Source organism: Thalia democratica, chromosome 4 (assembly GCF_965202585.1).
Source record: "Thalia democratica chromosome 4, ktThaDemo2.hap1.1, whole genome shotgun sequence".
NCBI classification, from domain to species: Eukaryota; Metazoa; Chordata; class Thaliacea; order Salpida; family Salpidae; genus Thalia; species Thalia democratica.
In genome coordinates this window covers 46,874,174-46,897,098 of record NC_139168.1, presented here as the reverse complement: position 1 = coordinate 46,897,098, position 22,925 = coordinate 46,874,174, and the positions used below count along the sequence as shown (strand labels likewise).

Below are 22,925 nucleotides of genomic sequence, written 5' to 3'. Positions count from 1 at the left end.
AGTTAATGAACCTTATGTTTTAATTACAGATAATTTAATTTGAATACTTAACTTTAATAGTAATTTATTTAAGTATATCAATATTTTCATTAACCTGATGTACTTGGACTTTTTAATATTAGTATAAAAATATTACCACTAGGAGAACCTAAGAAAATATAAACTTTTTGTGTAATTAATATAAAAGCAATATTAAAATTAAATAAAATAATTTACCGAAACTTCAAATAGTTGTTTAATATCAAATATCTAATTATATATTTTTTATTTTGATTGTACCATTTATAGTTAAATTTCAACCAAGAATTGATAAAAATTTTAGTTAAATAAAAAAATTTAATAACAGCACTTTTCTCAATCCATTTTTGTCAAACATTGTTTATTATTAAATGTGAACAACTTTAGTATTCACAATAGCTACTTAATAATTTTTATAAATCTAAAAAAACATTCATTCACATAAAGACACAACTTAAAATTACAGGAATGCCACACGCTCAGGCCAGTTGAAAAATTAAAAAAACTCCAGACAATTGTTTTTTGAAATATACTAGTTTTTATTATTTGAATATAAATGAAATAATGCCATTTAAATAATTTAAGATTTTTAAGTTAACTTTAACCTTTATTTTTGTTAAATTTATAATATTCTTTTAATGTTCTTAAGTTGAGTGTAAATTTAGTAATTAAGGGCATAGGGGAGTTATCATCTTTTTCAGAATTTAAACTTATTTTTATGAGTTTTAATTAAGCTACAAGTTGCTTATACAGATTTTTAAAACTCAAAATATTTTTTGAGATATAGCTGGTTGAAGTTGGAGACTACAATAAGTTCCTTATGGGAGGCGCAAACTAAACATACTTTTTTACTCCTGCTTTAAAAAATTAGAATTTATGTATGTCTAAGGAAGCATACAGAAAAAGTGATTTAATCCAGAATTTTTTATTTATTTTATTTTTTAAAGCTCAGGGTGACACAGACTAGTTATAAGTCACTCAGTCTATTTTTTGCTATAAAGAGAAGCAAACGTGATATTATATAGAGTTTTTCTAAGTACTTAAGACAACATGTTTTTTACAGATCAGTTAAGTTAACTAAAATAATGGTTGTTAAAAACGGTGAAAATGGCCTTGCTGATCAAAGTGATTTAGAAACTCCTAAAAGCTTTCTCAAAATGATCGATAGCTTAAAATTGAAAAATAAGAAAAAAAGAAATTCTGCTGCTAATGATGTATGTTCGTATTTATGGAAAAAACAGCAGGTAGACAGTTCTTTAATAATAATAAATGTGTTCAAGTACGGACAGTATTTTATTAAATTCTTAATCATTAAGTAAGAGTTACTTATAAATATATATTTATAAGTATTTGCATAGTATGTATGAAATTCATAAATTTTAAAATTTATATTTATATGAAAACTTAAAGTATCAACTAAATAAAAAGATCATTTAAATTTTTAAATTTGGACAGTTTTGTCTACAATTAAATTCAGTGCATTTTAAAACTTGTCTATTTTCTTGAAAATTTTAATTAAAATTCAAACATTACTCCTTTGCTCTATATTTACAGAATTCTTTACTATAAAGTATAAATTAAAAATAATTAGTGAAAAGTAAACTGAAAATTTTAAGAAGATAAGATATCAAAATAAAAACTTTTATGTGTTATAATTTTTAAGAATTCACAAGTATTTTTAATTGGTATATTACCTATTGATTTTGACAATACATAGTTTTGATTCTGACCTTGTTGATTTATTCTAATATCATAGAAGCCTATTTAAGTCATTGATTTAAAGTATTTTCTTTTGAAACTTACTACAAATGTATTTTTGAAGCTTATAAAAACATCTGAAATATATATATTTTTTAGATATTAAAAACTTTTTTTGTATACTGTTTTTAAAAAAGTTAGATTAAGAATACTTTGAAAAATATAACACATTTTATCAAATATTTATAGTTTTATTCTCAAATCCAGTTATATAAAAAATATATTCAAAGTCACAATTTTTTAAACTTCTTTTTTCTACTGGATAGTGTTTGAACAATGTTTTTTGAATACATTATATTGTTCTTTTTTGAAACAACGAATAATTAATACTTCTTATAATTTAAATAAGTACAATTCTGAAAATACTTTATCAAGGTGACTTAAAGATTAAAGTTAGTAATTGTATGAAAAAAAACTTTATTTTTGTATCTTTTCAAACTTGTTTTGTCTAACTGGTCATTAGTATTTGCTTTAAAAGCCTGAAAGGATAAATAAAACATAGGTTTTGATTTATATCTTTTTCAATCAAGCATATAATGCTTTTTATTTTTTTAGTCAAATGTTTTAGATGAAAGAAAATTTACTATTTTATTTAGTAAACTTATTTTTTAAGTTTTTGCAAACAGTTTTCAAAGAAAACATTTCAAGTAGTAAAACTAAACACTGTATTATAAATAGTGTAAAAATTAAGTTATCTTGTTGAATATGTTATTGTCTTTTTTATGTACAATATAATTAGATTTAGAATAGCAGAATCTTATAAACTAAAATAATTTTATTTATAATCTTTTTTTGAAATCTAAAAGACCAACAAACCGGTTTTTATCCAAAACACTCTTACAACATGTTGTCTTTAGTTTTTTAGATTCATAAATAATATTTGTTTTCAATCAATTTAATTGCATTGGTATTAATGTTGAAAAATATTTAAATTTAAATGTTTTATATAAGTGATCTACTTCATCCACTATCTGGATCTGGTCTGATGTTGCTTTTTTTCAATACTATACAGATTTGGGCGGATAATAATTATAAAAATAGATTGGAAGTTGGTTTCAGCTAAATCCATTTTTTGTGGATCCCGTAGATCACTAGTTCATACATTATATTTTAGATATTTAGTCTTATGTTTGGAATTTTAAGTTTAAATGTGTTTTTTTTTTTCTACAGTTTAATTGTACATATGTAAAATAAATAATAACAGGGTAGGTGTCAACAATGAATGAGAGTGACTTTTTTATGGCGCCATTATATTTAAAATATAGTTTTAGTCAAACCTTTTATTACTTGTTTAAAATTTAATTAGGTGTATTTAAATTTTATTACAACTTTAGTATAGTTCTAGCTAAAGTTATTAAAGTTTAATCTGGCAAAGGTGACCCATCATCATAATAGTTGTACTCCTACTTTGAGTATAACATTTTAAATCTCTTATTTTTAATTTTAATGATAGTGCTTGTTACCATATTATTTTAAAATTCATTATGATTTTACCAACTTTTTGTAAAACTTAATAGACAAACGAAAATGAAAATGAAGTCCACGAGGATCTAAGTTATTGCATCAAAAGAATGGTTACAGGGTTAGAATCTCCAAAAGATGGTGTTAGAATGGGATTTACAACTACACTTGTTTTACTTTTAAAAAGTTTTCCAATGGTTTCAACACAATTAGTATTTACTTTTATGGATGACAAACTAAAAGTCCAGAAGAAACATGTAAGTTACAGTATTGAAATATATCTATATATAGATAAGAGTTTAAACAAGTATACAGTCTAAATTATTTGTTGATTTTTAAATAATAAAGAAACTAAACATGTACACTTCAAATTTTTGTGATAATGAATGATGAAGTATAATATGCTTTTTAAAGTTTATCTTCAGATAGACAAACTATTTTGTCATATATTTATGACCAACAGTTATATTTCTTAAACATTTGTCTTAATTTTTCTCAATTCAAGTTTTTTTATTTTTGTAATTTGAAGATAATAATTTTAGTTTTTACCGGGTTGCCAAAAAACTTGGAATTATGAACAAAAATCAATAAAAAACACTAGAATATCAAAAATTTATACATGTAAAATGATAAAATTTTCATTTGGTACAAAAAATCAATCATATACATTTTTTATTTATTTTAGAATTTCATTTATTATAAAACACATTATAAGTAGCATTACAATAATCTTTCAATATTTTTATACTATTTAGGAAATGTTTTTAATTTTAATCTATTTTTATACTAAAAATGGGGAAAAAAACATGTACTTTTAAAAACCTAGGAGAAGTTTAGAAAACCCATAAAAAAATTCAAATAACTTTTGGCAACCCTGATATTATATATAACATAGTCATTATTATTTATGTAAGTTTTTTGCGCAAACATATATTCAAATAGTTTTTAAATTACATATTAAATACTTAAAATCTCTAAAAAACTACATATTATAAAACATCTATTATAAAACATCAATTCTTTTTAGAATAACTGTAAGTTTATAGTTGTTAAATATTTAAATACTATCCAAGTTTTGCATTAAATAAAGTTGATGATAAATTTTCTGTAATGTGAGATTTCTATTTTATGGATGTAAATAGGTAAACATATTTTAGAAGAATTATTAAACATCTAAAATAATGGTAATGTTTAGATAACATTAATTGAGTATAACAATATTTCACTGCTAAAAGCACGTTTTCAGGTACAAAACTAATAATCTAAAGCATTGATAGGTAGGTATAAATTAATAACTAGTTTTAAACATATTAAACTAATGGTAGTTATATCAAAAAAGTAGTCAAGTCTTATAGGTAGCGAGCAGTTTAATAATTATCAAAAATATGTGTTTTAATTTATAAAATTAATAAAATAGTTGTTAAAAAAATGTGTTAGCTTAGTGAAGTTAGTTGCTAGTGGTGGAGGGGTTTAAGTTTTCAGCATCAAATGAAAAAAGTCATCTAAGGCTTCATTTATGTTTTATGCTAAATAATACTTGAAGTTGAAATTTCAGACTTAAATAAAAATAAAAATATAACTGTTTAAGGTGTTTTTATTCACAGGATTGCCAAAAAACCTGGAATTTGAGAAGTTAGTAAAATGGAAAAGCCTAAAACTTTGAATAAAAATCTCTTAAAACCTGGAAATTTAAAGAATTTTTTCATGTAAAGTAATGAATTTTTAATAGATACAAAAAGTTTATCATATAAAAAATATTATTAAAAAATATTGTTATTGATAAATAAAATTAAAATAGTTTTACTGTATCTTTTCAATGTTTTTATACCTTTTAAGACAGTTTTTACCTCAAATTTAATTTTATACTAAAAATGAACATAAAAACTTGTGTTTAAAAAAGTCATGAAGAAATTTAGCACACACAGAAAAAAATTCAAAAAAATTTAGCAACCCTGAAGTTAGAAGTGTGATTACCAATATGTTTCTTATACAGGCATTCATTTGGTTAACATAGAAGCAATAAAATAAAAGCTATTTAGAGAAAATAAAATACTTTAAAATATTACAGTTGATTATAATATAAGCTACTGTAGTATTTGAAAATGTTATAATTGTTATTAAGGCAGAGAAGGATTCAGAATTTATTTTGAAAATATTAGATTGGCTATTGAATAAAAGCTGAATCAGTTTTTTTTAGGTCTAAAGTAATTTAAATTAACTTTTTAGATATATTATGTTCGTAAAAATTTTCTGTTAATATAAACCTTCAGACTGCACTTTTGTCATCTTTAACTTTATCATTCATAAAAAACTCACTTAAAATCTTCAAACTTTTTTTTGCTAAAGACCTTGAATATTAAGTAAGTTTTTCTAGGAATATTTAAAAAAATCTGTAGGGTCAAAATTAAAAATAAAAACCTAATGAACAGAAAAATATTATCTTTATTTTTAAAGATAAATATTTAACATGCCAGAAGATACTTTTGCACAAAGACACTTTTTCGAAAGTGTAAAACTAAAGTAAAATAATAAAAAATATCAACCAAGGGTTATAATTAAGGGTAACAGTGATAGTAATAAAAAATAAAAACAAAACAAAAACTAGGGTAAGGGTTAGGGTTATTAAAGATGGTTAAAAAAAAGAAAAAAAAGGAAAATAAATTAATAAAAAACAATAAGAAGAAAAAAAAATACCGACCTACGTTAAAGGTTGGGGACAACGGTAATAAAGCTAATAATTAATAATAGAAAATAAAAAAAGTAAGAAAAAATAAACTCGTGCAAAATAGGCCATTTGTGCATATTTGATACCTACCCAGATTTTTACTATTTTGAAATGCTAAGCTGAGAAAGTTTGAAATCTATTTTTCTTAAAATCTTAATGAGATAGATTTTTTTTAAATGATGTTTTTTAATTTTTTTAGTTTGCGCCTTCAATAAGGCCTATAAAACTCTTCAACTTATGTCTGTTATATCTCAAAAGTAACCAAAGAATCTAATAAGTAGTAAAAGTTACTGTTAGATTAGTTAATGACGTGAAAAATAGCACTAAAAAATTATAAAACAATCTTATGACCTTAAGAAAAAACAACTTCGGACAATGTTTTTTGTATATAAATCAATTTAAGTTAGTATTCAGGAATTAAAAAACAGTGTTCTAATTATTATATTCTCAACAGCATTTTTTTTAATTTTTAAAAAGAGCAATGCATAACGCTTGCTGTAGTTTAATTTTAATGATTATATTTTATTTAAATATTTATCAGTAATTTTTAAAGGACGTCAAAGACAAGCTAATAGGTCAAACTTTGTGTTTAAAAGCACTAGTTGATGCTGACCGTGTTCTGAAAGATGATAAAGTTTGTGAAGACGTGATAATAAGACTAATTAAACTAAGTGAAGAAAAATGTTATCTTCGAAGCTTTTGTTATGAGTGTATTTCTAACATTACTGCCAAAGTTAAAGAAGTAAGTCATTTACTTGAGTAGTAATTTAGTAAGCATTACACATACATTATTATTATTATTTAATAATTTTTTATAACTTTCATAAAAGTTAATTTCTATAAACAATCACATCTTAAAAAGTATTTTAATTTGATAAAACAATTGAAAAAAGTCATACAAATTATGTGTTCGCAGTATTATTAGTAAAACATTTTAGGATAACAATGTAGGAATGTTTAAGCAAAGTGTTTGGCCATCACTTCAGCCTTTGTTTAATAAAGGATGGTCTGATGCTACAGCTAACCATGTTGTTTTGCTCAATTGTGTCCACAAATGTTTTCCTAACGTTTGTGATCGAAAATTTATGCAACAGAAAAAATGGATTCCTAAAAGTAAAACGAGTGGACTAATTGGTTTGTAGTTGCTTTTCTTGTTGATAATTAATATATGCTTAAAATTGTTTATGCTTGAAAAATGATTAATTTATTATGTATAGATATAAATATATTGTACTAAAGCTTATTCACCAGTTACCTATTTTTATTTGCATCAACAAAATTAAGAAAAAATGATTTAAAATACTTATGCTACTTAATTATGTATTACCAATTTAGCAATCATAAAATAACTAGATTATTTGGTGCATTTGCAAAAACATCGAAGAAAAGCTTAAAAGTAGATTTAGATTGAGGTATATACATATGAATATATTTTTGACCATGTAGTAATATATGTAAACATACCAAAAACTTTCAAATATACAATAACAAATAAGTAAGCACCATTTAAACTAAAAATTTAGTTACGTAGTATTTTGAAGGATTTAATTCAACTAAACCTCAGTATAAAAAGGACTTGATTTTATGCTTATGTTTTGATGTTTTTACTAGTGTTTTTGTTATTTTCGTATTAATTCATTTTTAAATTGATTATAAGAGTTTTGATTTTTTAAGTTTTAGGATAAGGTATCGAACGTTTTTTTATGCTGATCTTATTTTAAACATATTTTTTCAAGCTAGTAGTTGCTTTTTACACATTTATAAACTTAATAAGTTTTCGATATGTAAAGGTTCAAGTTTTGAACTCATTAAGTTTTTTTTAGTAGAAAGACCAAACTAAAAGGCAAAAAGGTTTTATAAAACTTATCTTTTACAGTTTTTAAGCAATTGTTTAAAGTTTTCTTAGTCTTATTTTAACTTGATAATAAACAATTGTATAGAAAGAAGTTTTTAAATTCTGAGTTAAAGTATTAAAAAACTGACTAACTTTTAACTTTTGGTCAAAAAATGCTTAGTTTTTAGTTTTTTAAAATTTTTATTACAACTTTTCCTTGAATGCAAAGAACACTTCCTGAGTATTTGAAGTTAAATGACAAAATAAAGTGTCAGAAATTCCTAAAAAATCCGCAAAATTATTTTACTTTACCATACTTTTGTAATTTGAACTTTTTATATAAATGGTTATATCTGGAATTTTTACTTACTTTTAGATTTAAAATAGGGGCTTCTAATAATTTTCCTAAAAAAGTGTTGGACCTCCCTATGACCTTGACACGTGTATCCCTTTGTTTTTTTAGCGTGTAAATTAAATAAAAAAACATTTATATAATTTATCATAAAACTACGTAATGGGTGTTTTTGTCATATGTTTTTTAGACTGCGTAGTATTGAATGTCAGATATTAGCTATAATTTTTGTTTATAAGCTTAATAATAAAGTTTTTGAAATTAGGTTATGAGATGTTTTTCGTGTAAAAGTATTTTAAAGTTTAAAAAAATATACATCAAATATAGTGTACAATAGTTATTTTGTTTATGAGTTTTATTCGTGGTTGAGTGACTCAATATAGTATAACTATAAGTAGTTCCACACTTGTTAGCAATTAATTTATTTAGTTTAATTAATTTTAAAAAATAAAAATGAATGTTTTATTTTTAGCTTTACTTTTAAACAAAAATATTTTATAGGATTGCACTGTTTCAAGCATCTTGGTAAAATAATAGCAGAAACAACAGACAATCATCCAAACATAAGTCCTTTCGCTCTTGAATTGATTGAAATTATAGCAAAAGATCCTGAACTTCAGTTAAGTAGCTTGTGGCAAAAAGCCCTTACACCTGAACTTGTCAAATCATCAGCGGAAAGAAAGTATCTTGCAATTAAACTTGCTTTACACTCTTTGCACTTTGCTGAAGTGAATGATGTTAGCACGTTTAATCACATAAACATATTTAATTCTTACCGAACTAATAATATTAACTAATTTGAAATAATAAAGTAGTAAAATTAATAAGTTTTTATAAAAACGAAATAACGGTCGCCAGTATACTTAAAGTTTTTTTTCAGGTAGAGCATATTTGGTCAGAAGATTTGTTAAAATGTATTCAGTGGGCAGTTTCTGATAAAAATGCTTTAAATAAATACTGTAGAAAAGGTATGATAAATGATCTCAAGGCAGTTTTATCTAAAATAGACAGTAGTATACAATGGAAACTATTTCTTCATGTCACCAATAGCGGGTTATTTTAGAAATTAGTATTTTGTGTAACTAACAGTTTTTAATTTAATAATCACTATTCTTACTTTTTATTTTAGCTAAAATTAATGTTTTAAAAGTATTGCTAGCACCTCTGCGTTAGCTTAAAAGTTTTGAAATTAACATTGAACTTATTTTGGAAAATTACCAAGACATTTTACTTACTTTTTACTTACTGTTTCAGTATAATACATTTGGCAAGGTTTAAATGTAAAAATTAGTTTTAACTAAAGTTTAGTGAACTATTTATTAAAACTTAAAATTAAATACAGTTTTAAACAAACTGAAATAAAATGTTCTAAACAAAAAATTACAGGCCAAACGGATTTAATCATTCTTTGATTTTGCCAATCACAGCAAGTTTCAAAAAAGAAGCTTTATTAAGCTATATTGGTTGGTTAAAGCATCTCTTTGAAACTGGAAAGACAAAAAATGTTGTTTTGAAGAAATCAGTCAATATACAAACGGCTCAATTGTAAGTTGAACATAACTGTATATATTTATAATATATTTTAACATTTAATATATTTTCCATTTCTTAAAATTCCTATAATCAACATCAAATATAATTAAACATGTTATCTTGTGTTAGTAGCAATACTTGACTTAAAGCCATGTTTTTAACAAGTTGATCTTATTTTATAGATTTTTTTCTAAGCTTCAATATGGTTTTTATCGTTTTAAAAATTTCAAACTATTTTTTGAGATATGACCAGTCAAAGTCAGACTGCATAATAGGTTCCCTATGGGAAGGGAAAACTAAAACAGCGAAACAAGACTTTTTTGTTCCAAATCTATCTTCTCCTTCATTTATCAAGCATTCTTCTTCAAACTTTCACAGTTTAATCTTTTTAAAATAACAAAAAACGTTACTTTTGACTTGAAAAAAATTTTTGTAAAAAAATTTTTTTTTTTTTAAAGTTTTTTTTTTAACTTTTGGGATAAGATTTTTATTTTTTCAAATTATCAAAATTCTTAAATAAAGTTTTTTTCTTTAATATAAAAAACATTTCTTGAAAGTTTGAAGAAGATTGCTTGAAAAATGAAGGAGGAGATATATTTTTAGTGAATTTTAAAATTTCCGAGAAAATTGGCTCCAAAAAATTTGCGTTCCGTACATTTGGTTACATGACAATTCAAATTCGGACAATTCAAATTCCGACAACTCAAATTCTTAAAAAAATAATTAGAAGACTATATCTCAAAAAATAATTGAAATTTGAGAAAAATAAAAAATGCTTATGTAGACCTTGTTAATATCTTCAAGCCACTTTATATTGTTTGCAAAATCTTAAATACTTTTTAAGATATTTTAAAACTACTAAAAATAACTATGTTTTTTACTTTACTTAGGCCATATATCAAAAAATATTCAATGTTTTGCAAAAAGAAAAAAATGGCTTGAAGATATTAATAGGACCTACATATATATTTTTTATATTTGACAAATATACATTACTTTTTTAGTTGTGGCCCTTTCAATTTTTTTATAAGAATTTGAATTGTCGGAATTTGAATTGTCCGAATTTGAATAGTCGTGCACCCCGTACATTTGTATCAGAAACTTTTTACAAAAAGAAAAATATCTCAAAAGTTAAATGATATTTTTGAATTCTACAAAAACTGGCTTGTAGTTTGTACTTAAAGCTTTCAAATAAATGCCAAATTTAATTTTTGTAAAAAAAAAGTGTAAGCACCCCCCTATGGCCTTAATATATTTTAATTGAAAACATAAAAAAACTAATTATATTTTACAAAAATTAAGTCAGTTTAAGTAAAAAAAATTTATTTAGTTATTATCGATAAAAATGTGGGCGAAAGTCTGCAGGGTAGAAGCCCGGACTTTCGAATGCCGTGTGACAAGCTCAAGTTTAGCAATAGGGTTGATCACGCCAATTCGATTATCAGACCATAAGCCTTCCGGTCGACTGAGACCGTTTTTGTCCTTATTTCGTTTATCATGTCGTTTGAAGATTGCCACATGATAAACCTTTTGTAAATTGATGACTGCAAGTTTTTCGTTGTGACTGACTGATAAGTCCTAATAAGGACATAACCGGTCTCAGTCTACCGAAGGCTTGTTGTCTGATGATCGAATTGGCGTGATCAACCCAACTCAAACTATTTAGTTTAAAGTAAAGTATAATCCAATAAAATTCGCTAGTTTTCATTTTTTTGAGGCAAGGTTTAGCACACTGTAATCGGTAAGGTGCTAAGTTTACTAAAAAAAATTCTTTTGCACAATGCCGTAGCTTTGAAAATTATACTAAAAAGTATCTTGAAAAGAAAAAAATAAATGAAGTATCAACTAAGTTCGCATAGCACCAATGCAACTAGTCACAAATAAAATAAAAGGATTTTTTTTTTTCTTATAACAAACTTAAGTATAAGTTTTTGTCTTGCTCAAGTTGTTTTCTTACTAAAAAAATACGACACGAGCCTTAGTCTGCTTTAAGATTTACTGTTTTTGAAAAAATATTACTCACTTCTTTTTTCAAGCAATTATTGTTTAGTATTATTTTCAATGTTCAACTGACCGCTATATTGTTTTTTAAAGGTGGTCGCTAAGAAGGTTATCTGATTTACTACGAAATGCATCATTGCCAAGAACTGAAGAATGGATTACAGATGTTGTAAAATTTATTTCTTTACACGCTCTTTTTAAAGCAGATGAAAGTTTGTCTTAATTTCTATTTTCTAATCTTGTTGTAAATATTGTTATTATTATTTCTAATTAGTAAACGTTTTTGTTGAGTTCCACTATGTTGAAATTTATTTTAGACTTTTAAGAGCATAGGGGAGGGAGGGTCCAACAGTTTTTTTTACTAAAAATAACATTGGATCTTATGTGAAAGCTTGGAGTGCAAACTACAAGCCAGTTTATATAGAATTAAAAAATCTTATTTAACTTTTGAGATATTGTAATTTTTATAAAAAGTTTCCGATACAAACGTATAGACAGCAAATTTTTTGAGGTCAATTTTCTCGGAAATTTAAAAAATCACTAAAAATCTATGTTTTCCTTCATTTTTTGAGCTAGAGACCTCAAACTTTTAGGAAACTAGTTTAAAATAGTTTAAAAGACTTTGAATGTTGGAATTTTAAAAAATAAAAGTTTTAGATAAAAAAACAAAGAAAATAGGTGGTTTTTTTTTAATAAAAATTTTGTTTTTAAAAATTAAAAAAAATCCTGCATTCAATCTTTTTAAAATTTAATAATACACTTTCTGTGAAAATTTGAAAAAGATAGCTTAAAAAATGAAAGAGGAGATAGATCTTTAGTGAAATGGTCTATTTTCGCGTTTTTAGTTTGCGCCTTCCATTAGGAACCTATTGCGGTCACCGACTTTGATCACTCATACATAAAAAAATACTTTGAATTTTTTCAAGCGGTTAAAAATGTCTGATAGCTCAGATAAAACTTTATAAAAAAAGATCAACTTGTAAAAATCAAGGTGGACCCCCCCCCCTATGCCCTTAATTTGCTTCACTTATTTTAGTAAGATATCTAATGAACTACATATCAAATAAAATTGCAGTGACTTTTTATCTTAAATGTATTGTATGAAATAAATATTTCTATAATCTAGTTTCATCTGTTTTATACGTTTTTAATTTTACTAGATATACAAGACTTGGCTGATTCAACAATAAATGCTTTGAAAGAAACTTTTCACAAGTTGCTTTCTACTATGATTTCCATGCCAAGTATGTGTGCAAGTAATAACCAAGTAAGTTTTCATGCTTCCCAGTTATTTCAAACCATTGCATAATTAAAACGCCTTTATCTTCAGAAGATTTTAAGTATTTGGTGTAATGTTTAAAAAAACCTTAAGTTTTACTGTTTTTTTTTTGACAATTTAATTTTGGATACTTGTTCCTAGAGATAAAATTTAGGCTTCACAAAAATTTTCATAGCATAACATTAAGTAGTAAAATTTTGCTAATAACAATTATAAAGTAAAAGACTGAATAAAAAATTAAATTAGTTTTTTAAAGCATATGTCTTTTATATATAAACTGTTTTTTACAACTTTTTTAGGATTTTGATAGTACCCAAATGCTTAAGCAGCCAGGTGTTATGACAACAGGAAAATTCTGGCTTTATCAAATTTGCCAGTTTGTCAACTCTAAGATCAAAAAAGGTGCAATAATGAGAGCTCAGAACTTTGATGTAAACAAATGGAATTTTATCTTTGCTAATGTACAAAAAATCCAAAAGGGTATTTTAGAAAGTTAGTTTTGTTCGTGTAATCTTAATTTAAGAAAGTTAAAAAAGCTGTTATTCTTAAAAAAAAAAATTTATGTCATATGTAAAACGAAACTTGAATTTGTATTTATCTGCTTATTTTGTTTACGGGTGCAGTATTTAGTGAAACAAAAAAAGTAAGTTCTAAGTTCAGGGTTGCCAAAAAACCTGGAACCTTGAAAAAAACTGAAATCTGACTGTTTAGACAAAAAACTAGAATTTAAGAAATTATGAAGAAAAAAAAACTTGAAATTAAACAAAAATCACCAAAAAAACCTATAATTTTAAACTTTTTTTACATGTAAAGTAGCAAAATTTCTATTGATTATAAAAAATCTAGCATAAAAAATCGTATCATAAAAGTTTTTTATTTAAAAACACATTTAAACTAGTTTTACAGTATCTTTTCAATGTTTTTATACTATTCAACTCAAATTTTTAAAAGTAAGTTCAATTTCATACTAAAAATGGTCCAAAAAACTTGATATATAAAAACCTGGAAAAAATTTACAAGAAACCTTTGGCAAGCCTGTAATTTATCTTTCATGGTTACAACGCCCTCAGGTTCTTTAGATTTATTTTAGATACTATGTTTTTATTATTAGTTTAGTTTGAATTAATATTTTTAAGTTAAATTTTTTTGGTGCTTTGAGCCTTAAATACAAAAGTTCAACTAAGATTTTATTGATGAGATATGCAATAAATTAAAAGCATTTAAGAATAATTTAATATTTTATTTTCAAAAGATGTCGATTCAAAAATCAAAATAAGATATAGTTATCTGACCCTTTCTTTAAGCTTTCATGTAATATACATTTCTAATTTTTGTTAGAAAGGCTTAACTTCTCTTCGTCCTTAAGTGTGTAAACTAAAATCCTCTGGAATATAGTTATACATGCTATTATTATTTTAGAGTTAAACAGTTGTAGAGAGTTATAATTTTAATATTTTCACTTTATAGAACCCTGTGATTTAGATGAAGAAAAACGGAAAAAAGCTAAAGCATGTCAGCTTTTATTATTGCATTTCGCAACTGAATTGTTGACTGAAGGTGACTTTGATAAAACTAGCTACGATGATGTTACACTTATTATCAAGAGTGAGTTTGAAGAACAAGATGAAGAAGATGAAAATCATTTAAAATGGAGTGACGTGAGTTATTTAATCGTTTTGCTTACTTACTTATATTGACTACTTTAGTGGTAATATAAAAAGTATTTAATTAAAAACTCTCAAAAATATACAAAAAAAAGTTCAGCCTGTATTTATTACACATTATTTGTTAACGAAACAAAGGTCTTGATAAATAGTACTAAATTGCAAATAATTATATTAGACGATTTAAGATCTAAAGATTAAAAGCTGCGTAGTAAAAACTATTTGCTGATAAATAGATAATCAAGCAAGCTTTACATATAACAAAGTTCTAATTTTAGTGAGAGATTTTACGTTTAAATTGCAGGTCATAGTTGATGTTTTGATTGGAATGCTATCAAATAACTTAAAGAGCAAACCAATAGTTGGAACTGTGTTCAAGTTAGTTATGGGATACCTAACTGAGGATGCTGTTCAAGTGCTTATTGATGTAAGTAATAAATAAATAAAAAAAACTAAGCCTGAGTTTGTAAGTTGATTTGTCTTATGTTTTATAATACTTATATAAAGTTATATTTAGTTTTTTGGTTGAATATTTTGTTAGAATAAAATTATATAGTTTTAATTTAGAGGTTTTTTGGAGACAAATTTAGTATTTTTCATTAACTATTAACAATATAATTTGAAAAGGCTCTAATCGGAGAAAATGACGACAGCGAAGAAGAATCGGATGAAGAAAATTTCGACCAAGGTAAATAAATTACTTTTGTCATTTATTGACATTTGTTATTTATTGTTAGCGTTAAAGTATTTTGTCAGAATTTTATACAAATTTGTGTATATAGTGTTATTATTTTACATGCTTTCATTTTTAATTATAGTTACAATATTTGAGTGCATATAAGCAAACAATAGTCAACACTAATTAACAACGCAATTGTTATTTAAAATATTTAATCAGTTTTGAAATAAAAATAGAAAATGGTGATGAAGAAGATGAATCATCAGATGAATCTTCGTCTGAAAGCGAAGAAGATGAAGCTGAACTTGACGAGTTGAGAACAAACGTCAGAAATGCATTAGGCGATGCAGCCTGTCCCGATTCGGTTTGTTTTCTATCTTGTCGTGTAATGGTTAATTTATTATAATCCTTTAAACATAACACAAATTAAACTAAACATATAAATATACTCGTACTGTTTTATGTATAAACTAAAATAAGTTGTTTAGACAAGCGGCAATGATAAAATTTTATGATAACAATGCATGCTATACTGTGTTTCTGCAGTAGTATTTAAATTATTAAGATATAACTTAAGATAAAAGCTAATGCGCAGCAGTAAGTAAAATGAAGATTTAAAAATAATTAGTTTTATTCAGATTAGCCAGCATAAATTAAAGAGCATTTGTTTAAACTAGGTCAAATGAGATGCGTAATATAAGGGATTTACAATGAAATTATCTTTTCAGGGTAGCCATAAAACCTGGAATCCTAAAAAACCTTGGATAATTTAGGCAAAAAAACCTGGAGTTTTAAACATTCTTTACATGTAAAATAACAAAGTTTCTATTAGATACGAGAAATCTATCATATACAATAAATCTTTGTATCATTTTAATTTTATAATTATAAAACAGATAAAAATTACCATTACATATGTTTTTTACTAATTAAGACAGTTTTCTACCTTTAATTTAATATTAAAAATTTACAAAAAACTTCTACTTTAAAAAACCTAGAAAAAATTTAAAGAAATTAATGGTAATCCCGTGTATTTTTTTTATGCACGTTATTAACAATCGAGTTTTTTATCATACACAATGACATATTTTTTTAACAAAAAGTATTTGTCAATACAATTCTTTTTTTAATTATTACTGTTAATAAAATTATTGATATTAAAATTCTTAGCGATATACATTATTCACATTTAACTATGTAGATTTTGTGTCTATTTTAATGAACAACTGTTATGAATATAATATCAAATTTTTATCGTCATAGGATGGTCAACAAACATCGAATGAAGCTGATAGTGATGTTGATGACGAGGAAATGATGAAACATGATAAACTTTTAGCACAAGTCTTCAAACTTAAGGTTTTTAGTTATTATTTTTTGTACGAATTTTGTTATACAAACTAACTAACTCTGATAACTTAACTTCTTAATTGTGTGTAACGTTTATGTATTGATTTAGGTTGTTTCATACGTTTTTTGAAATATTTTTTAGCATAACTACTATAAGCTTCAGTAAAAAATTTGTAAATAAATTTATCCATGTTTAAAGTTTTTATTAAAAAAAACTAAACTTTTATACTAAATAAATATTTTGAAAGGCTTAGCAACTAGCACTTGATAGAAAAAAAAGCTTTTTAAATATACTAAATTTATTATATACTTAATTATTAAATATCTACTCAATTTAAATTTTTGATTATTGTCCATAAATTCTTTCTGGATTTTTAAAACTCAATATAACAAAATTGCATTATAAAAACATTTGTCGAATGAAAAATAAAATTATTTTGTACTACCAGTGAACATTTTGTTAGTTCGTGTAGAATATTTTTGTCTCAGCTGTCAATTTTATGCATTATTTATCTTTTTTTTTTAATTAAAAAATAACTTACTACTAAGAAATTAAGTATTTGTGTCTACCTTTATTCAAATGCATTTAAAATTAACGAACTGGTTCTTTTTGTTTAGATATTTTTATTTTTAAATGTTTATACCTGTTTAAATTTTTCGCTTTTTTGTGTGTTTTAACATAATCTAACTTAATTATGAACTTGCTTTAAAAAAAAAAGGTCAGCTAAATAAGTTAAGTTTTTGAACAGCAGTTACAAAATTAATCCATTGATCCTAATAAATATAAATCTATCTGAGTTAAAATAAAATCTAATGTCTAGACAAAATCAAAAGTCAAAGAACAGAAGGAGGTGAAAGAGCAAGAAGTTGCATTTAAAACTAGATTATTGGAACTTGTTGAAATTTTTGTTTCAAGACAAAGTTCTAATCTTTCTTTGAGTTTTATCCCCGTCTTAATAATGTTGATGCAGAGAAGTCAAAAGTTTCCAGAAGAGACTAGTCTAAGCGAAAAAGCTGGTATTCTCCTCAAGTATGTTACAATTGTTAACTGATTTAAACTGTCACGAAAAAAAAAGTTTATAAACATTATAAATTTCACACTTAAAAGTAATAGTTTATTGAATAAAAGTATTAAGTTATGTAATAAAAACGAAAGTTGTTTCAAGTATTTCAATAATTTCGTTACTATTAAGTAAAATTTTAGTTAAACAGCACATAATAAAATTAAACATTTTTTCTATCACTTTTGAACCTAATTATTTTTTTTTAGTGTTTTATTTTATGTAATGGAAAATGTTATATGTTTCATGACATTGAACATTCATTACTGGAAAAGTTTCTTTGTTTCTATAGATTAGTGTTTCCAATACTGAGCTAAATAGCCCCCTTGGGGCCATTACAGAAATTAAGGGGGCCATAAGCAGTAAAGGGGCCGCAGGGGGACCAAAAGGTCACAATTTGAAGCGTATACTAGATATTGTAGAGTTGGTGATGAAAAGCAAAAAACAAAATATAAAAGTTTTTAGGCGCTTTTAATAGTAGTTTTGAAAGTTATACTCGGTATCATGGAAAAAATTTTGGAAATTCAGGAGGCCACAAGCCGTAAAAGAGGGAGTCACAAGGCCATAATTTGGAACTTACGCTAGATATTCTGGGGTTGATGATGAAAATCAAAAAAAAAAAGGTCTTAGGCGGTTTTAATGGTAGTATTTTGAGAAATTTTGTTAGAGGGGTCCATAGGTTTTTGAATTTCTACAAAAGGGGCCTTTTGAAAAAAAAATTGGGAAACTCTGCTATAGATTGTAAAATTAGTTAGGCAATATAGAGGGGTCCATATCTTGAAAAAATATTTGGTAAGCACTTAGTTTTGTTTTTTGTCTAAAGTATACGATTTCTCAGTTTTTTAAATACTTAAATTTTAAGAAATATTTTTAGAAAAGTTTGCATATGTAGAAAAAAATAATTTTTTAGTTAATTTTCAATTTTCCTAGATAATTAACAATATAAGAATTGAGGTCCATAAGTTTGCATTGGAAATTTTGACAAAACTGATTATATCTGAAAAAAAAACTGTCATTTTGTATAATAAAATTTTGTAACCCTCAAGGTCTTAAATGGTTATCCTATATTTTAGTTAATTTTCAATTTTCCTAGATAATTAACAATATAAGAATTGAGGTCCATAAGTTTGCATTGGAAATTTTGACAAAACTGATTATATCTGAAAAAAAAACTGTCATTTTGTATAATAAAATTTTGTAACCCTCAAGGTCTTAAATGGTTATCCTATGATGAAACTAAGTTAATTCCTTTATTGAGTTTGACTACTTTTTTCATAGATACTGTGATTAAATTTATATTTTAAAGTTTACTAATAATGATGTTTAAAATACTTCTTCTGGTTAGTAATTAATATGAATTAAATATCTTTAGAGCTAAAATTGTGGAAATGAAAAATTTCTCACGAAATCTAAATGATGAAGCTGTTAGCGAATTGCACGACTTACTAGACACTGTCATGACTTCGTCAGTGACGTCACAAATACAAGTTGTTAACTCAACTATGTCTCAATGCTGCTGTCTCATTCTTAAGGTATTGATTAGTCAACAGTCCGACAATAGTCAGTTTGGAAAATGTGATCTGGATAAATTGAAGGTTTTTTGCCTATATATTGGTTATAACTATTAAGATATAAATTATTTTTACAAAGTTTTGCAAAACAGTGTTTGAAAAATAGTATTATCTACTTATATTTTTTCAATAGTCCTTTTGCGTTTACAAATGTATTTTTTTTAATTTTTAGGAAATGTACGGATCCTGTTTGAAAAGTTTCATGATGGAGAGAGACAGTAAAGTAAATTATTCTTTGTTTACTAAGCTTGTGACTAGCCGCCCAAAGTTAGCCTTGTCAATCATTGGAAAAGATTTGCTTGAGTATGCAGTTAACTCTCCTATAGTATTCAGAAAAGTAAGTAAAAGTTTATATTCATCTTTATTTTAATTGATCTCAATATTGAATGTGATCTTGATTTAAATAAAGAACTTGTATATTGTTTGTCAAAAAATATATATAAATCATCTGGCGAGTCCGTTTTTACTTAAAAGCCGAACAGAAATTTTAAAGCTATCACTAAGTTTAAGTAGTCATTTGATACTATATATGTTGTATCAGTGTTTTGGATTTAAGACATTTGCTACATTTACTTATAAATAGATTTTGAAAAACTTAAAAAATGAGTAAAAGATGCATAGAGTAAAATATATTTAAAGTAGCAATACAGTATCTTTTTGGTGATTTTAACAAATAAAAACTTTTCTTATTCATCTTAAGTTTAATTTTATACTTAAAGGTATAAGAAAACTAGTATTTTCAGAACTTTGAATATAATTAGAAAGCCTAGAAGAAATTTTTAAAAACAGTGGCCACCCTGTTATATAAATACACATTTTTATTAGAAGATGTAAATTATAGAATTAAGTAGATAAAGTATGATTTTTTTGGTTATAAAGTTTAGTATTGATTACTTATTTTTAATATGAAACTAAAGAGTAATTTTTAAAATACTGAAAAGTTATTGTTTAGTTAATAAATTGTGTTTTTCTAATTAAATTAAACTTTTTTCAACTTTTACTTTAAGTTGATTATAAATGTTTTAAATAAACAATAATTATTTAGTGAAGTTTAACATTTAATACAAGCTAATTGTAGAAACTCGACTATTTTTATTTATTCCAAATAACTTTTTGTGACCCTACTAATAGTTAGTTTTATAAATTATACTGTTAGTAGGGTATTTTTTATATAAAATCCTTGTTAATGAAAACATAAAATAATAAGTTTTTACTAATAATTTTTTTTTATAAATCCAAGTTTATGATTATTTGGAAGCTAGTTTTTTATTTGCTAAAAACTAAACAATGTATCAAAATTTATAAGATAGTTTTAGATGTCTTATTATTTGAGCTACTTAGACTTTATTAACTTAAGTTTTGAATTTGATATAAGTTTATTAACAACTTTTTTTAAAACAAATGTATATCACCTGGTTTCTATAAGTTTTCGACTACCGTTGTTACAAGAATTTTAAACATAAGTTAGTTAATTAAAAAAAATTTTTGAGTATCAACTGTAATGGTTTTTAGAAACAAGCTTGTGAGTTGGTTGAAAAGCTGCTGCCTTACACTACTTCAGAAAGCAGTATAAATGCAAAACATGTGACTGAAAGAATGGCATCGGTTGTAAATATGACCACTGATGATGTTAAAGAAAATTATTATCACCAAGTGAGTAGTTGAGTTTAAAATAGATATTTCTTTTTTGATATGTAAAGCAGTCTGAAACCATTCTGTGATAAAAATTAATTACATTATTAACATAAAGTCTTAATTTATATAAAGGTGTTGAGGTTATCGCTTATGGCAGTGAAAAAACTTGATGCCAGCACTGAAGTTACAGGAAAGCAAATGATTAGCGCTCTTAAACAAAGTTTGCAAGTTGAAAAGGTTGCAAGGAAACAAAATCTAGCAAATCTTACCTGGGATATTCTAAGCTCTCTGGGTGAAACGTTCGTATCAGATAATTATGTTCAATTTTTCTAACAACAACTTAATCTTAGACAAACTTTTGTTTTAAAATACCTTTAAGTTAAAATAAAATGACTAAAGCTACTATTTTTAACGTGTTTAATTCACATTATTGATCAACTTAAACACTGAAAAGTAGTATAATATCAATTTTCAACGTGCTATGTATGTATGCAATTGTTTCCAGTATTTAAATTGTTTATTTTAATTAATTAAAGCTGTTGCATGCGATGTCATTGCTTTGTATACATAAGTAACATGTATTGAGTAAAGTTTTAGATTTAGTATTCATTTTAATCGACTAAGTACACCTTTATAAAAGCTTTATGAGGACAAAATTTCATCTTTCATTAAAACCTGATATAATTTATTGTATTTTGTAAAAATTTTTGTTAGCACTAGAAAAGATATTTGATTAACAACCAGAAATTAGCTTTAAAATCTGAATCCAAAATACTATAAAAAATGTGTATTTCTTAAATGCTTACAAATAGCATAACATACGTTAAAGCTGGCATAGTTATTGGTATTTTTGCAAATACAAACATATTTTGATCATGCAAAACTTAATTAAATTAATTTCTAACAAAATTGTAGTCGCCCTAAAGTTGACAAAAACCAAAAGAAGGAAGAAAAAAAGCAAAAAAAACAAAAAAAGGAGGAAAAGAAAAGAAAGTTTGAAGAAAAGAAACAGAGGCTCCAAGCAGAACAAGAAGAAAGCAGCAATAAAGCTAGTTTATAGTAAGTTATAATTGTTTTTATAACTTAAAATATTTTGACAGTTTTTAGCTGCAGAATAAATAATTATAAAAATAAGTATGTTAGGGTGGTAATAAGAATGCGACCTTCGAGTTTTCAGCCAAAAAAAAATTTGTATCTGAGAAATATCACTAAAACAAATTGTGCAAAATTTGAGCTGAATTAAAAAACTTTCATGGATGGTATTTTTTATCTGTGAATACCCCCAATGTAAACAATATAAGACTCAAAAAGTTGGACCTTAAAATTTTTAACTGAAAATAGTTTTACGTGAGGTAATTGTCACTAAAACACATTGTAATTTTTTTTCAGCTTTTGTAAATTTTAATAAAATCAAAAATGCCATCTGTGAACTTTTTTAAATCAGCAAAAATTTTGCACAAGTTGTTTTTGTGGTATTTCCTAGATAAAAAAAGTACAGCTGAAAACTGAAAAGGTTGCACTATTTATAAGCACTCTAATACATAAAAACATATTCGATGTCTTTAGAGCTGCTTACCAAATTTATTATACTTTTTTAAACAGTTAATACTTAATTGAAGTTAATAACAGTTAACACTTTAGTGTGTAAACTGAGTTTTTAATTTAAAAGTTAAGTAACATATTCTGAAAAACTTAATTTTGATATTCAAGCTGTTTTAATAAATAAAAATTGTTAAAACATTGTTTTTTTTTTTTTCAGGAGGAAGAACAATAGAAAATGAATCATTGTTTTAGTTAATAACCTTAGTTAATAGATGTTAACAAAGTTTTAGTTAAATTAGATTAAAAACTTTTAGTTAATTAATTAGGAATATATTATTGGTGTTGTTTTGTTTTTGTGCGCTAATAAACTTTGATCTCTTTTCTTGTAAAATTGTTTTTGAATACTTAATTTGTTTTACTTTTTTCGTATTTACCAAGTATTATGTTATCGCTTCTGCATAT

At 24.8% G+C, this 22,925-nt stretch overlaps 1 protein-coding gene across 1 annotated transcript; it reads left to right on the top strand.

Moving 5' to 3' along the window:
• Window positions 1-1,089: 1,089 nt before the first annotated feature.
• LOC145834379 (myb-binding protein 1A-like protein) lies at window positions 1,090-22,838 on the top strand. Its single transcript, XM_082941796.1, has 22 exons — window positions 1,090-1,262; window positions 3,294-3,494; window positions 6,516-6,704; window positions 6,901-7,096; window positions 8,650-8,885; window positions 9,029-9,201; window positions 9,535-9,693; window positions 11,776-11,894; window positions 12,843-12,949; window positions 13,261-13,453; window positions 14,429-14,619; window positions 14,930-15,052; window positions 15,253-15,313; window positions 15,541-15,668; window positions 16,568-16,663; window positions 17,476-17,684; window positions 19,088-19,310; window positions 19,459-19,623; window positions 20,799-20,939; window positions 21,054-21,220; window positions 21,837-21,980; window positions 22,681-22,838. Coding segments are annotated over exons 1-22 (3,381 nt in total). The 5' UTR covers window positions 1,090-1,103; the 3' UTR covers window positions 22,682-22,838.
• Window positions 22,839-22,925: the final 87 nt, after the last annotated feature.

Excerpts from the sequence above, each read along its gene's own strand:
- LOC145834379 (XM_082941796.1), top strand. The coding sequence starts at position 1,104 with ATGGTTGTTAAAAACGGTGAAAATGGCCTTGCTGATCAAAGTGATTTA. Across the intron at positions 3,495-6,515 it reads TAAAAGTCCAGAAGAAACAT|GACGTCAAAGACAAGCTAAT; the intron begins GTAAGTTACAGT and ends TAATTTTTAAAG. Across the intron at positions 11,895-12,842 it reads TCTTTTTAAAGCAGATGAAA|ATATACAAGACTTGGCTGAT; the intron begins GTTTGTCTTAAT and ends TAATTTTACTAG.